The 15,360-nt window shown below is 41.3% G+C and overlaps 1 protein-coding gene across 3 annotated transcripts in view; it reads right to left on the reverse strand.

Annotated features, from left to right (window-relative positions):
- The window catches only part of LOC119178328 (rho GTPase-activating protein 23), a 113,875-nt gene that overhangs the window by 52,129 nt on the left and 46,386 nt on the right, over positions 1 to 15,360 (reverse strand). For all 3 annotated transcript variants that reach the window (XM_037429517.2, XM_037429516.2, XM_075888443.1), the window contains exons 2-7: positions 6,688 to 6,787; positions 5,312 to 5,455; positions 4,105 to 4,141; positions 1,899 to 2,076; positions 1,530 to 1,584; positions 197 to 1,211 (exon numbers count right to left, since the gene is read on the reverse strand). In XM_037429517.2, the coding sequence (XP_037285414.2) occupies positions 197 to 1,211; positions 1,530 to 1,584; positions 1,899 to 2,076; positions 4,105 to 4,141; positions 5,312 to 5,455; positions 6,688 to 6,735 (1,477 nt within the window). In that variant the 5' untranslated portion in view covers positions 6,736 to 6,787. The remainder of the gene's footprint in view (positions 1 to 196; positions 1,212 to 1,529; positions 1,585 to 1,898; positions 2,077 to 4,104; positions 4,142 to 5,311; positions 5,456 to 6,687; positions 6,788 to 15,360) is intronic.

The raw sequence follows: 15,360 nt of genomic DNA on the forward strand, positions 1-15,360 counted from the left end.
AAGTATGTTGTCTCATAAATAAGTTGACACAAAAAATTTTTCAGATTCATCATGAGTACAGTTACTTGGATTTGTCACACACTTGACATTTTTGTTTTGTTTTTTTTTGTCACGGTGGGCATGCCAGTAACTAAGTTTGTTGCATAATATTAGAGCAGTGCAGCCAAAGCAATGAAACATCAGCAGTGAAACTCACTTTGGCAAACAGTGCCGTTGTCAAGGTTCGGTGAGCTCTCCTCGTTATCCCTGGCAAGTGTGCTTTGGTCGGGCAATGAGGAGAAGCCCTTTTCTTCGTAAATGGGGCTGTCGGGTGACCGGTCAAATGAAGGGATGCGGGATGTAGGCGACGACAAGGGCAGCAGCCGATCGAAGGACACTGGCGGCACCGTCGACAGCGACGAGGTTTCCGATGCACCGTCTCCTCTGCGGCCGTCCGAGCCCGAGCCATCCATTTCCTCAAACTTGGCCGCGCGCACCGACACGATTGGCACTGGACAGCCTGAAGTAAGCCGTGCGAGCTCACTCCGATACAACTTCATCCTCTCGAGCGAGCGGGCAAGCAGGCCTCCAGATTCAAACAGGTGTAACCGCTGCGCGACGAGGTTCAGGGAAGAATGCTCGTCGCTTGCTATGTCTGATTGCGTCGTTATTGTCGTTGTCGTTGTAGTCGCCGTCGCTGTCTGCTTAGCGTCAGCATCTTCTACACTCCCAATACCGCTGTCTGCTTGGCCTTGGGTGGACCATGGGTCTTCGGGCTTGAGAAACTGAGTTCCCAGGTGCATGGGAACACTTGTACTCGGAGGCATCTTGGACGTGGCGGTTGGCCGAGGCACGCCGACCTCGGCCGTTCGGTAGGACGGGTAGCTGAGAGACATGGGCTGTGAGGCAAGTAAGTTGCTCTGGTCGCTTCGGTCGCAGTGTTCGACGATGGGGTCACCCAGCATTGTGCCCTGCGGTGGAGATGCAGCAGAGGCCGATGCAGTCATGGCTGGTGGTGGTGATGGATCGAGGCCGAAGAAGCGACGGCGTGCTGGGTTGACAGGCCGGAAGTGAGTCGACGGAGTGCAGTGTACGGGTGACGTTGGCTCAGACGTTGGAACGCCCCGTCCCCGCTGGGGTGGAAGGAACGAAGAGCCTTCGGTGTTCGGTCGGCCTTGGGAAGTTTGCCACGGTGGCCTCCGCACCGGTTGGTAGGCCGCACTGGCAAAGTACTACAAGGAAAAACGAATAAAGACTGCTCAGTCATTTGTCCAGTAATCTAGTGACCAAACGATGCATTAGTGAAGAAACAGTAAAAGCACCAGCGAGCCCTAAGACACAAGAGGGTTAAGCTATTTGCAAATGTGGTTTACGCAAGTCACAAAAGCAATTATAACAGTAATTGAACAATGAGTAAGCACTAAGAATACTTTTACTCTGTATCATTGAAAGTCAGTCACAGCACACCATTTGCTACCATTGGTGACAAATAACACACATGCAACTTTCGAGCACGGTATGCCAAACATTCACTATATTCTAATACTTACTAGCTGAAGGATGTCATCTTCTTTAGGCACAACCAGTAGCTGTACAGACAGACCCCTGTAAAGAACATTTATGTAAGTCTACGGTTGCAAACAAGTCAATCATTGAACTAGTATTTTGTAGAGTTGATCTCCACACATTTAACCAATGAAAATGATGTTATTGGCTGGAATAAATGCTACATGAAGCACGACAAATAAAAAGGAAAAGAAGCAGAAATATGCAAGCACACTGCTGCTCTATTGGGCAGTGCTTTACATTCAAGTGACGATTCAGAACGCTCAGTGGCCCAAGCGTGATTGACGAACATACGTACGAACGTAAACAAAGCAGATAACACATGTGTGATCAACATTGCAAGCTGTACTGACCCCCTCTTGATGAGATCAATGACTTGTGCGTAGGAACGCCCCGTGACAGGTTGCCCATTGATGGAGACGATGCGGTCGCCCGTTACAAGACCTGCCCTGTCAGCTGCACTTCCAGGCTGGACCTCTCGCACAAAGATGGTGTCCATGGCTTCTTGCTTGTGCTGGTCCCAGCTCGGGTCTGCAGTTCCGACGGGAGGCTCTTAACACTAAAGCGCCATTAACAGTATAGATGCTCACAAATCATCCACTAACACAGGCACTTTAGATAAAATATTCTTGCCGTCCACGCAAGTAAGGTGCAAATAACATCTGCACTCATATTGACCAAGAACTTCGTGAGCAAGAGAAGTTTGAAAAAACAAGCACTTGCCACTATATGTGATGACAAGCTTATTACTTTTAAATGAACTGAAACTTGAGCGAGTTTGTAAGATCCTGTCTGTTCTGCCCTCTTACGTCATCCTCTCTACGAGTGAGTTTATGGAAACTTATTACTAACAGGAGTGCAGCGACTCAAAACTCTTTACCCATCTCTGAGCCTGCAGCTAGAAATTTGTACCCACAGTCCCTAAGAAAGTTACCAGTAAAAGCACTACACGGGGACACGTGTTGGTCACAACTTGGAGTAATTAACATATTGCCACCAAAAGTGCATTATTACTACCAAGTTGTTTACTTGTGCACAAGTTCAGAATTCACATGTCAGCTGTTCTGTTGCACCAATTTTTTTGCAGATTGCTATCATTAGCAGCTGCACGATAAAAATTGTCATCCTGCATCATGCTGAAAGCTTTAACAACTTGTATCCATGTTTGTCTACATACAAGTTTATATTTTCTCACTGACATTCTTTATATTTCTTCTGGCATTGTAGTTCTGCCACTGTTGGATTGGTCAGGTGTTAGCATGTACCCATGGAACATGAATGCTAAGTCAGTGCTAAGTCAGCATGGTAAAGAAGGGTGCCAACAAAGCGTGTTGCAACTTTCCAAGTAGCTGCAGCGTACTATAAGAGAAACGCATTTCAGTTAAGGTACAGGTGCAAATTATTTTCCTGTTTTTGTTTCTTCGAACTGTTTATCAATCAAAATAATATTAGTCTGCTTGTAGCTACCTAACACTAAATTTTTAACAGTGTTGCTTTCCATATTTTGCTGCACTTACCGTACAGGTAATAAAAGGGACAGAGTGAACATGTAAAGTGACTGCTGTTTGTATTTGCAGCAGCATCGATAAGACACAGAAATTTGACTTGATTCAAAAGCGATCAACTAATGGCGACCAGTTTCTACAAGGAACAAACATACTAGATTAGACTGTCAATGTTTTGCTCATTTCACGATCAGGAGTAATTCTCATTGGCGCCACAACTTAAGCTAACAGTGTGAGTGGCACGTTCAGCCTACCATGGCATGACTTCCTCACTGAAGTGAAACTGAACACTATGAAAACAGAGGCCTTGAATATACTAATACCAAGCACTCAATTCATTTTCTTTACTTCTTCTAAAAGGTATGTTCAGTCGGCTAAGACCACTCATGATTGAGGAGAAGAGAAGAATATGGCAACGATTTGCGCAACAGCGAAAACGATAAATCCAAATAAAGGAGCAACATGCAATAAGGTTGATGCATGATACATGGCATGTAATTGTCTAAACCTAACACAGAAAGTGACAAATTTTACAACAAAATATTAGTTTCATACATTCAAGATATATTATTACAGAATTTAGTACATAAGTGTGAGAGTATAGCTACAAGAAGTCAAACCTTAAGAGTATATATAACAAGTAAACAGATTAGCGAATTTGAAGTTACCCACAATGATATATTCGTAACAACCAATTATAATGAATATTTAGTATAATTAAAATGCTTTCAGTTAAAGCACAACTTCATTATAGTAGCAGTGCTCAATTGTAATGCAAATGTGCATGGATGTACTGTGCCAAGAAGACAAAAGTGAGCGCATAAGAAGTTGGCAAATCTGCTAGTTGGTTTTGAACACAGCACTCCTGAAGTGACTAGAGACTACAGCAGATGATAAATATTTTTTCACTTATGCAAGAGTGTTACTGTATTTTAAAAACACAAATGAAATGGCACAAACATAGCAAGATAAATCACCAGGTAGTGACCTATCAGTAATTGGCCACTGCAAATAATTTAAAGGAGCACAACCAAGACAAGTTTTCCTTACTTACCTACAACTGTTGGGTGTTTTCCTGCTAACCGGGCAGCCTGCAAAAATACAGAAAGTGATACTGAAGAGGGTGCTAATTAGCAACATATTGGTAATCAATGAATAATCACAATTTGTGATCAGCATATATTTTTCCACACTTGGTCTTAGGCAGTAGGCTCAAGCTTGTGTCTCTAAGTCATACATTACTATAAAATAACCCAGGTAATTTGATCCATTCCAATTAGCACGATTTGATAGCAGAATCAAGTGCAAAGTTCCAAGAGTTTGCAACACACAAGAGCCAACAGTAAATTTATATGCCTCAAAGCCAATGCATGCCCCCTAACTACAGGCAGCATTTGTGTGTGCAGCTAGGCAAGCGGAAGTGCTCAATTAGAGGCTTAGCACCAACGCATCAGGAAAATATAATGCCGTCGAGACATTCATCACCTCTTGCAGTCATAAGAAACACTCTAATTGATGCGAGCCGCAAACAAATATGTGACACAAAACGTTTCTGACTTGACAGCAAGCTAGAATGCACTACTATCGTATGTAATATTAGGCACACTGTGAATCATCGACTTAATATTTGCCTCTAGCATCCCTTTAATCTTCGAACTCTCCTTCACAGGCAATTGGTGATTAAAAAAAGGAAACAAAGCTCGAAAATGCCACGAACCCTACAACACTTGAAGTTCAACCCTTGAAGTTGAACACTTCAACCCTGCTCTTGAAGAGCAGGTACTGCACTTCAAGAAAAGCAGTACCTGCTGCATACCATAAAAAACGAACCTCACCCCAAACATTCTGAACCACAACATAGTCGCTAGTTTGCAAACCCACCTGAATGGATAAGCAAATGCTAACCAATCAAGTTAGCAGTCTGGGTATTTTTATGCATTCAACGAGAAAAGGCCTTGTAGCCATGGTGCAAAACATTAAGTCATTGCTTGTAACTGCATATACGGGCTTGCAGGATGGTTGTAATCGCCACATTCCCACTCCAAAAACATGTAAGGGGATGAAACAGACTACAAAACTTTTGAGTCAACTTTGGCAACATTTCAACAGTTTCAAGCCTTCCAAAGTACTTTGTTGGACACCCTCAGCTTAGATAGTTCTAAACCAATGCCCTAAGCATGACGTAGATGAACTTAACACAGACTTTTTAGGACTGTGGGGGTTCGTAAAAAGCTACTACGTGTGAAAAAAGGTAAGCTCACCTTGATCGCATCGGGAGGGTAAACCACGAAGTGTCTGAGTGTAAAGCCCAGGTCCTCGTTTGGGCTGGACCGCTGCAACACCACTGTCCTCACCCCGTGCCATGCCTTGTTCTCCTTGGTTTCCTTCTTGCCTGCTGCTTGGCCCTGGAAGAGAACAAATGAATGCATGTGCAAAACTCTTGTCGACCACAGTGAAAACTACCTTCATTCCATTCAATGACAGTTACACTAAGTAAAACTGCAAATGTGCAGTCAAAGGGGCATGCCATACAGTCGAAGTATGCTTTTCATTGTCTTGCTCTATTTTGTTCTTATCTTGCCCAAAGCAAGCTGAACTAGGTAAGACGTCCTGTGAGTAGCTTCGGTATCGAGACATGCATCCACAAATTTGCAAAGGAATGCATCCATACCACACATATCATTTCTCATACAACGGTCCTGTGAAGCTGTCTGGGACAAAACTGCACAACTGCACGCTGACTTGCTTTGTCACTAAATTTTGAAACAGATGTCACAAGTAGTGCTGGTCCCATGATAACCTTTAAATGGGCATTCCAAAAACAATGACTGCTTTCAGTTCAAAAATGGCAGTGTGTACCATACAATGATTAATGCGCTCAAACCTCGGTTCAACGAACCAGCATATACCGAAATACCGGTTATAATAAAGGAAATTAAAAATAGTCTTGCAATAGATATAGTGCAAGGAATAAACCTTTATAACGAATTTTTGGATATAATGAACTTAATTTTGTGTAAGATGCAACTTTGCTATGATAAGGTTTAAGTGTAATTATAGAGTGAGTTGCTAAGAGATGAGGTTAAGAGATCCAAACGATAAACACTCAATCAGTTTGCACTGGTAAATATTTTCCTTGTTAGCATTCATTTTGGATTGTGAACCACTCTCAACAATTTCACACTAACAGATTGATCTTTAGAACCAGGAATGAAGATCAAAATTCCTTTTTTTTATTTTGCACCACAAGCTTGAGTGCTGATTTGTCGGAGAGTGTCATGGGCTTAAAAATATTGTATTTTCGTTGGGGCTGTCACACTCAGTAGAAGTTGCTACTTTCTAAGAAGCCAAAAAAAAAAAGTGCTTTGTAAGATATTTAGTCCATTTTGTCTGCCTCACCCTGCTTTGTAAGATATTTAGTCCATTTTGTCTGCCTCACCCAGTCACCTGAAGCAAATGAGATTTTTCTGTGTACTAACACAGCTCAACTTTCTTTTCAGTGCCTACTCAAGCGATTGATCGAAATTAACACACAAATTATGACCCTATTACCACGAATTTTTGCCAGCAACTGTATATCTATAAAGAGGTCTACGGACCACTTTAGCCGAGAAAAACATGACCTCGTATAACTCACTTTATTCGTCCAGGAAGAGATGTCACCTTCTGCGCCCTTGGACACCATGCTGCCCACCGGCGACCTTAAGACTAGAAACGGCTACGCTTCCCTCCCCATCCTGCACCAGAGAGAGGAAGAGAACACACAGCGAGGGTGAGCACGAGCGACTTTCCAAGAATGATGTCAGATAAGACTCACTGAAATACAACACTCTCTCAACATCCAATACAACAAGCTAGAAAGCTGCGTGCTGCTAAGAAGACTGACACAAAGTAGACTACGTTATTAGCCGAGTTTGTGCTATTATAGTTAGCAGTTGGCTTTTGCTGGTTTACATGTTTTTGTTTGTTAAAAACATAAAGGGGTCTAGACACATGCGTACAAATGCAATACCCAGATGTACTTACGAATGACAGATACGGTTTGTTCTGTTTTTTTTTTTTTTACATATTCCCACTACTTTTCATGTGTTCCAATACTAGAAAAACGCCACCGCCTCATATTTTACTTGCACTAACCTATTTAAGTTTTCTCGTTTGCCAAGAACCATTAGTGAATGGAGCTGCCTTTGGAACTAACCACGAAGTAATGTTTTTATTTCTGCTTTTTTTGTATTTGTATTGACCAACCTACTTAGACTATGGGTCCACAGTAATGAATGAAAAAACTAACAAGTAAATGAAGGTTGACAAATTGATTTTGGTTAATTGCTTTTCTGGAGTGTATTCCATATTCATTAAAAATCAATTACCTTATTGCTTTTACCTCCACGACTAAAATGCCATGAGTGTGAAAATAACGAACAAATACAGCTGCACTAGCAAGCCCCGTCTATTTAGAAATAAAGCCAAAACATTATAGTCGCACACAAAACTGTTTAGATGTTAACTCTCACTGCAATTGCCAGCACCTGTAAATGTAATAACAAGGGGCACAGTTAGCAAATTAGGAAAATAGTTCTATACTGACTGCACTACATAGAGAACTAAAGGAATGACCTGTAACAACAAATAACAAATGGCTTCCTTTCTGTTCTCAAAATTAACAACACTTAAGCTATATTGAGACATGTGAGCTAGTCTGACAATATTTATTAAGAAAAGAGCACAGACGAGGTACAAAAGAACAAAGAACACACGACCACTTTTTTATTAATAGTAAGCATGAAGCAAGTAAACAAAATTATAAAAGAACTATCAATTCTATAGATATATATAAAAGAAAAAAATCCTCATGTTTAAACCAGAAATATTTCAAATGAAGGCTAAAATATGACACCAATGAAGATATCTAGCAGAATTCAGAGCAAGATGAAATGGCACCAATCTTTAATACAAGCGAAATAACAAGCTATTGTACTGTACTAAGTTTGAAAGAATGGATTGTAAGTTAGAAATCAGCAACTAATGTCGAAAGAATATTGCAAAAATCAAATGAACATCTGAACTGCATTTTTAACAAAAACATCAACAGGGCTGAAGCAATAGATAATAAAATGTGCCCAACTGAGACAGCAGTAGTTGAGGTTTCAATTACAAGCAGCTGTCTAAAGTGCCCCAAACTAGACATGCTTCCAGCCCTACCATATGACGTACGTATAAAACATTGATGGAATTCTGAAAAAAAAAAAGTATCCTCCAAAACATAATTCTTAATAGTTAAGCCATGGCGGAGCAGACACAAGAAACGCAGGACCAAGCAAATACCAAGGCATTTCGGGCTTTTTTCTTTTTTTTTGGCTTTTCAAAGAAGTCAATGACGTTGCCAGCCAATAGAACACATGCTATGAGTGGTGGTGTTCATATTTTAGCACAGCTTGTAAAAGAATCACGTGCTAGTGTCACATGACATGAAAGACCAACAAAACAAAAATTTCAGGCATCTTTCAGAAAAGAGGGGGAGTGAAAATGAATAACGAAAAGCAGAAAAATTAACAGCAGTGCTGTTCCCGCCGTTGGAATGAAGTCCGAAAGAGTAAACATGTGGAGAGCACGACACATTCCTGGAAGGAGCGTGGCCCCCATACCAGTCTCGCTCATGCTCTTTTATTTTTGCACAGCTTGGCTGACTCGGGAATTCTCCAAAGTGTGTTGAGCCAACTGCTAACAACGCCCCGAACGGCAGGCGAAGAAAGGTGCCTGCCCTCGCTTTTTTTCATTTTCCTGTATGCGTATCTATTCTTTTTCTTTTTGTTTGGTTTTTCACATTCTGCAGTGAGGCAAGTGACAAAGGCCGGCGCACACGAGCGCACACGACTGTCATTTAAGGAGCGGAAAGGATCATTTTCACCTCCTCCCTCTTTTCACTTTTGCAGAGCCAGGCAAAAAGGACAACCATTGTCGGGGAAATGACAGGCTGCACGAGTTGTAATGACCCTTACGCCTCACTTTACAAACGCAAAGGAAAAAGGCCAAAAAACAAAAAAACCTATGGAGTTGCAACAGATCACAGAAAGAAGGGGCGGGACCCAGTTGAAGCAAGAGAGCACCGCCCCTCGTCCCAAACAAACGCTCTTGCGGAAAAATGGGACCGAAAGTTTACTCAAGCACTGGCACAGGGGAGACAAGTTGAGCCTAACAGTATCGTCCAAGGTCCACTGAATAAGCCCATTTCTTTGAAAACAGTCCCAGTAAAACAGCATCCAAAGAAATAAAAGAAAGCTGGTAAGAACTGCGTTAGCGAGCACAAGGCATATGTGACTGTCATGCATAGTGTGGCACCTGAAGACACCTGCAATTAGCGAATGACCTTTCAACCGGAACACCTATTCTTAACTTGTAAGGATCTTTAAACCACGTAGTCCCAAACTTGTTCAAAAAAAAAAAAAAGTTCAGTAAGTGTCATGTTAAGCAGAAGAGGGAGACCAAGAACAGGTCGGACTGCAAATTTTAAAACGGCAACACAGATTTCCTTATAGATAATTACAATACCAAATGGTTTTCCCTGTCCCCTTCATCCTTGCCATTTAGCATCACTAAAAACAAACATTTCTCAAAACAAACTGAGCTTAGGGCTCCATAATGCAATGATAATATTTTAATGATGCCCTCTGTGAGACACATTTTGCATTCTTTATGAGCAGGATCCACTGGCTATGAACAGTGGATGGTAATAAAAGAGATGAAATTGAGGCTTTACATTTATGCTTGGCTCATGTTATCATTATATTTGGAATATTAAACCACAAATTTTATTTTGTTATTCTTATCTTTGTCCTGAGAAGTGAAAGAGGAAGGGGATGCTACAGATGACTCATGCCAGCTGCTATGCTACTCATCCCTATTATTACTCTTTTAATACTAACAGACGTCATAGCCTAAGCACCACACTATATTCTGAGCACTGCCCCAGGTATGCTCATCAATTTAAAGTGAAGCTACAGCAAGAAGATCCTCCTCCTCCTCTGTTGTGCAAAATAGCTATGTTATGATGTTCATTTTCTAAATTATTCATCATAATTATATAGAGCAATGTTGTCCACAAGCCAGCGCATTTCCCCATAAAAGGCTTGGCAAAGATAAAAGGAAAAAAATGACCTAAAAAACAAAGCTTTGGTGAGGACAATGTGCCAAAACATATACGTTGTAATGAGCCAATCATAACTCTCTGAAAATTTAATGAAGCAAAACATTTATGAACAAACAATGCATACAACAAGACAGCAGGGAAAATTGTTCAGCTAGCTGCGACATCAAGGAAATCGACGCAAAGTAGGCCAAAATAAAGAAGTTCTCCCTGGCTCAAGGTGAGCCATAGTACATTCCAAACACAGCCTCATCCACTGTATGCAGTTTCACTACTCTTCTCTAACTAAATACGGCTCAAGCATATTAGCTGCCTACATTTCATCATCATCACTATTACGTCCACTGCCAGACAAAGGCCTCTCCCATTCAAATGATACCCTAGTCAACTTGGTCCTGTGATTGCCACTGCCACTTTATACCCACAAACTTCCTAATCTCATCTGCCCACCTAACTTTCTGTCTCCCCCTAACCTACTTGCCTTCTTTGGGAATCCAGTCAGTTATCCCTAATGACCAGTGGTTATCTTGCCTATGCACTACATGCTCGGCCCATGTCCATTTCTTCTTCTCGACTTCAACTATGATACCCTTAACCCCGATTCGTTCTCTGATCCATTCTGCTCTCTTCTTGTCCCTTAAGGTTACACATATTATTTTCCTTTAGTGCCCACGTTTACAGACGGCCAACTCTAGACTTTCCTCTGTCGGAAAGCGTTCCCATTTGCACAAAGATGAGAAGTGCTGGGCTTTCTAATCTAGCTAAAACAAGTGCCTTGATGTGTAAAGTCAAGTGAGTCAGCAGATTCCCGAACAGCAATACGATAACCTTGCCACTCGAGCTTTCTTCAGCCTACGTAGTGCTCTTCATCAGTACGACGACGATGGGCCAAGTACACGACTGTGGGCAAGCTTGGCAAAACACAGTGGTCAGAAAAAAGAGCCAGTGTTGTGTCTGGCCAGCAGCACTAAACTGAGCGGACATGCAGATGATAAGGAGAAAGTGCACCACGTGCTACAAACAGAACGACGACACCAAAACGTGTTTCATGAGAACCGAGTGTAGCTTGTGATGGGTGCACGTGGAAAGATATCCGAAGGGTAAGCATAAGCGGGCGGTATATTTTGTGTGAAACTGACAAAAACGAGCACACACGTAAGCTTGCTTATGGCTGAATCAGGCACACACACGCACAGTGTAATCTATTGAGATAGACTTATCTTTTGTGAAACTTGTCCACAGCCATATTTTGATAACTCTGTTTTCAGCCTTTAAATATTAATTATCTAATCAACAGCAATCAATATGTCTGTGTAAGTTAAGAAACTATGGATAATAAATTTTCAAAATCCTTGTCAGGCAATCACATACCTGCTAACTTCAATGCATGAGAAACACAGCAAAATGCAGAAAATAACTAAGCTTAGCACATTTAAAAAAATCTCAGAGGTTGTCTCAGTAATTAAAATGCCAATGCATTGAAAAATTGACTACTCTTTTCTTCTTTTGACACAAAAACTGGCCCTGGCCATTCTACTATGAAGAGGAGTTGCAAGAATATGTGCCACAAATGGAAGTGTTCATAATGTTAATTTGTGAACTGCAATGTAATAGTGTCTAAAATATCAGTAAACCCTATACACTGCATTAAGTATTTTTATTTATATAGAAATACTTTAATGGGTCATTACAGGGAAGGTATGACACACTGTACAAACAAATCTATAAAAGCATTGCAATATCCAAAATGACAAAGAATGTTTGGAAGGAGTGAGTAGGCAACATCATGCTTCGAAAATAAAAAGCCAAAAACATGCGTACTTTTTTGAAATCTTCTACGCTAAATTTCAATATGTAAAAAAAAATACTGGTGCACTTTTTCAACAGTAAATATGACCTCTGAAAATTTTAGAAATTTTAGAAAAAATTTGCATAATTTGAACGCTCTGCTTAAGGACACACTTAAAAGTGCACAACACTCGACTTTATTTACTACTTGCCGAGCTTTCTAATGGCCAAATCAGGCACCTCAAAAATATTCCTCTGCTTTGCATAAACACTTTCATTTGCTAAGCTGCAACTGGTACTGATATCATTAAGAGCCAGGTCACCAAACTGAAGGTACACTTGAGAAAGGCACTTTTACTTCATCAAAAGTGAATCTATAAGACCTGCTTGACCACTTATAGCTTTCCCAATCATTAACAATGCCAAAAAAAGAAAAATAAGGCAGTGTGAGAAGCGTCCTCTTTTTCGAATAGCCTGTCAATTCAGTTATTTTATATGTGATAAGGTTCCTTTTAATTTTAAGGTGTTGATACTTTCCCCCTTTTCTTTTTAACGATCATTCCAGCCAGAAAATGCATAAGAAAGCAGCACTGAGATATGTGCTCTGTGCTTACTTTCTCAATGTGAGTAGCCCTAGTGGTAAGCTAGAAACTGAGAAGGTTTCCTTCAAGCAAGTCAAGAATACCCAGTATATCCTTTGATGGCACATACAGTAGGTATACAATAAAGATTTCACCTGCTCCAATCTTATAAAATACTGACACTTTGTGGCACATATTTTCTTCCTTCCTGTTCAGATTCACCTGACATTATGATAGTGCTGAGTACCAATACTGAAGCATGTAAAAAAAAATGGAAAGACCTACTTTTTTTTCTTCCTTAGAAGTATTAATGTAAAATGTGACAAATATTCTAGCAGCATCTCAATCTTCAAACAGGTGGATATGCGCACATAAACTTCACACAACTACCTGTGCCCATTTCACAAAGGCCTGAGGCTGTATTCTGGGATGATCTCTTTCGGAAGTATCACCACAGCATCGCCTTTGGTAGACGCTGACTGGTTCGACGAGCAAGGGCACGTAAAAGTCATTCAACATGCGCGATTCTACATCACACCAAGTGACGCCGTCACCAAAAGTGATCATCGCAGAATATGGCCCCCATATGTGGCAGGTATGCACATATGGGGGCCAAGAAATGCAGCAAGCACCATGTTCTAAGGTGCCTGTAGAATAGGCTACCTGCAGCTAAAATAGGCAACCTAACAAAAGTCATGCATCATGGATGCAATCCAAGGAGTTACTCATTTGGCCTTGGCCAAAAACAAGGTGCATGGATGGGCCACAAGAGGCCAGGCTCTAGAGATATGATGACAGCAATCACCTTGAGGTTTCCCACTAACAATGCACACAGTCAAGAGACTGGCTTTCCAACTCGCCAGAATACTCCCTGCAGAAGCCGGCAGCTATTCATTTTGCCGTCTGTGCTACTGACAGATAGTTTGCCTGTCAGTCTCTTGAGTGCAAGCCAAGAGTGTCGATCAGGCACGAGCCCAAAGACGTGCGACGCGACGTGAGCAGCCTTTTGTTCCAGAAGGTATAGGTGCCTCGTGTAAGTGTTGGTGCTGTTGTGCAAGAGCAGCAACGAGTACACGCTCCTGCTTGAAAAAACACTCTAACAATGGAAGGTGAGCATGGACTGTAAGACATAAATGACTGAGTGCTCTCTCTTTTCCTTTTTTTTTTGAAAGGTTAGTTTGTGGAAATGGCCCGGAAGAACATTCACTAGCTGTTGCAATACAAATAAGCGCAAACTACTTCGAAAATCATCGAAGCAGAGAACGTAAAAGGAGGCTCTTACATCGCAAGGCCTTAAACTTTAGTGGTAGTATCGAATGGTTCATATGTCCCATTAAATGTAGAAGACCGAAAATAAGAGCCACATAATATTTTCAGAATGAGAACTTCCCATTCTGCCCATATATGCAAAAAGGTGCACTGAAGTCAGTGCCATTGCCAATCAAAAGCTAACACATGTGTCAGTTGTTGACATCTGTAACCTCTTCAGCACTTGCACCATGAATATCTCCTACGCTGTGTCTAATTTAACAACATGATCACCTGCCCCTCCTTTTTTATTTATTTTTATTAATATTTATTCATTTTTTGCAAGATTTTGCTGTTAATAGCACAGCATTGCACAAGAGCTAAATAAAAGTGGCTTTCATAAGCTCGAGGCAGTAGCCAATAAAAGCTTGGCTTTACTAGCAACCCTTTATTGGCACAAAATATGAACGTAGAGTGCATGAGATTAGGTGAGGAACCCGAAGTCTTTGCACCATTTGTACGTATTAAATTATGTCTAGTGTCTTTGAGAACGATTACATTGTTGGCAAGCAGGTGCTATAACACCAGCAGTTGCAGGGAAACGAAACATGCTCAATTCCTAGCTCGCAAGACGCATGCATATGCTGACAGCGACAGCAGCAGTTGAACAGGCATTTCCCCTGCCTCCTTGCATAAACAACTGCCTCCATACTTCTATCAATGCACAAGCAGAGACATTCAGATTGGCCAATAAATGTGTGTCCCAAGTAGCCGTAAAGTGCCCTATGAAATGATGTTGGGAATGTTTGGCCACATGGCATGTGCAAGGGCTACATAAACTTTCTAGACATCTACAGGATGTGTCCATGTGCTATATTTTTGCAGCATTTCCTACATCCCTCCCCAATAATTTGCGGACGAGTTGGACCATACCCCACAAACAACCTTGCCCCATGTTCTGGCAAGATGCAACTCCTCATCCAGCACCACGGAGCGTGAAAAAAAAGAACTATAATGAGCATTACGTGGCAATCTTGAAGCCTAGCCAATAAAAATTAAAGAGGAGCATGAGGAAAATTGTGATTAGAGGGGCACTAGTGCGAGCAGAACAAATTTTTTTTAATAAGTGGCGTTTAACATCCCATGATGATGTTTGATGTTTTGTGGTGCAAGGGCCATTTCACGGCCAAAGAGCGCCAGTTCATCTTACTAAAATTATGGACAATGATTGTGATAAGCGGCTGTATAAGGGCCACAAAATTCCTCGCGGTAAGGTGGGTAAAAACATACAAGTAATAAAATCATGACCATGTCGTGAAAGGTGTGTGTGGTGTGAATAGAAGACAAAAGTTGGTGATAATAAAAAACGATGGTGGACATGTATGGCATTAGCACAAGTGCCTCACTCGTTCATACCCTTGCGTTCAAGGGCCGTGAGGCAAGTGCTTTGTTGTGTAGCCACCGCAGCAAAAACCTCTCTGGAGAGGTCGTGCTACGGAATGCCCGGGTATATGATATGAATAACTATGAATTTCTTTTAAAAACGCTA

Source organism: Rhipicephalus microplus, chromosome 1 (assembly GCF_043290135.1).
Source record: "Rhipicephalus microplus isolate Deutch F79 chromosome 1, USDA_Rmic, whole genome shotgun sequence".
NCBI lineage: Eukaryota > Metazoa > Arthropoda > Arachnida > Ixodida > Ixodidae > Rhipicephalus > Rhipicephalus microplus.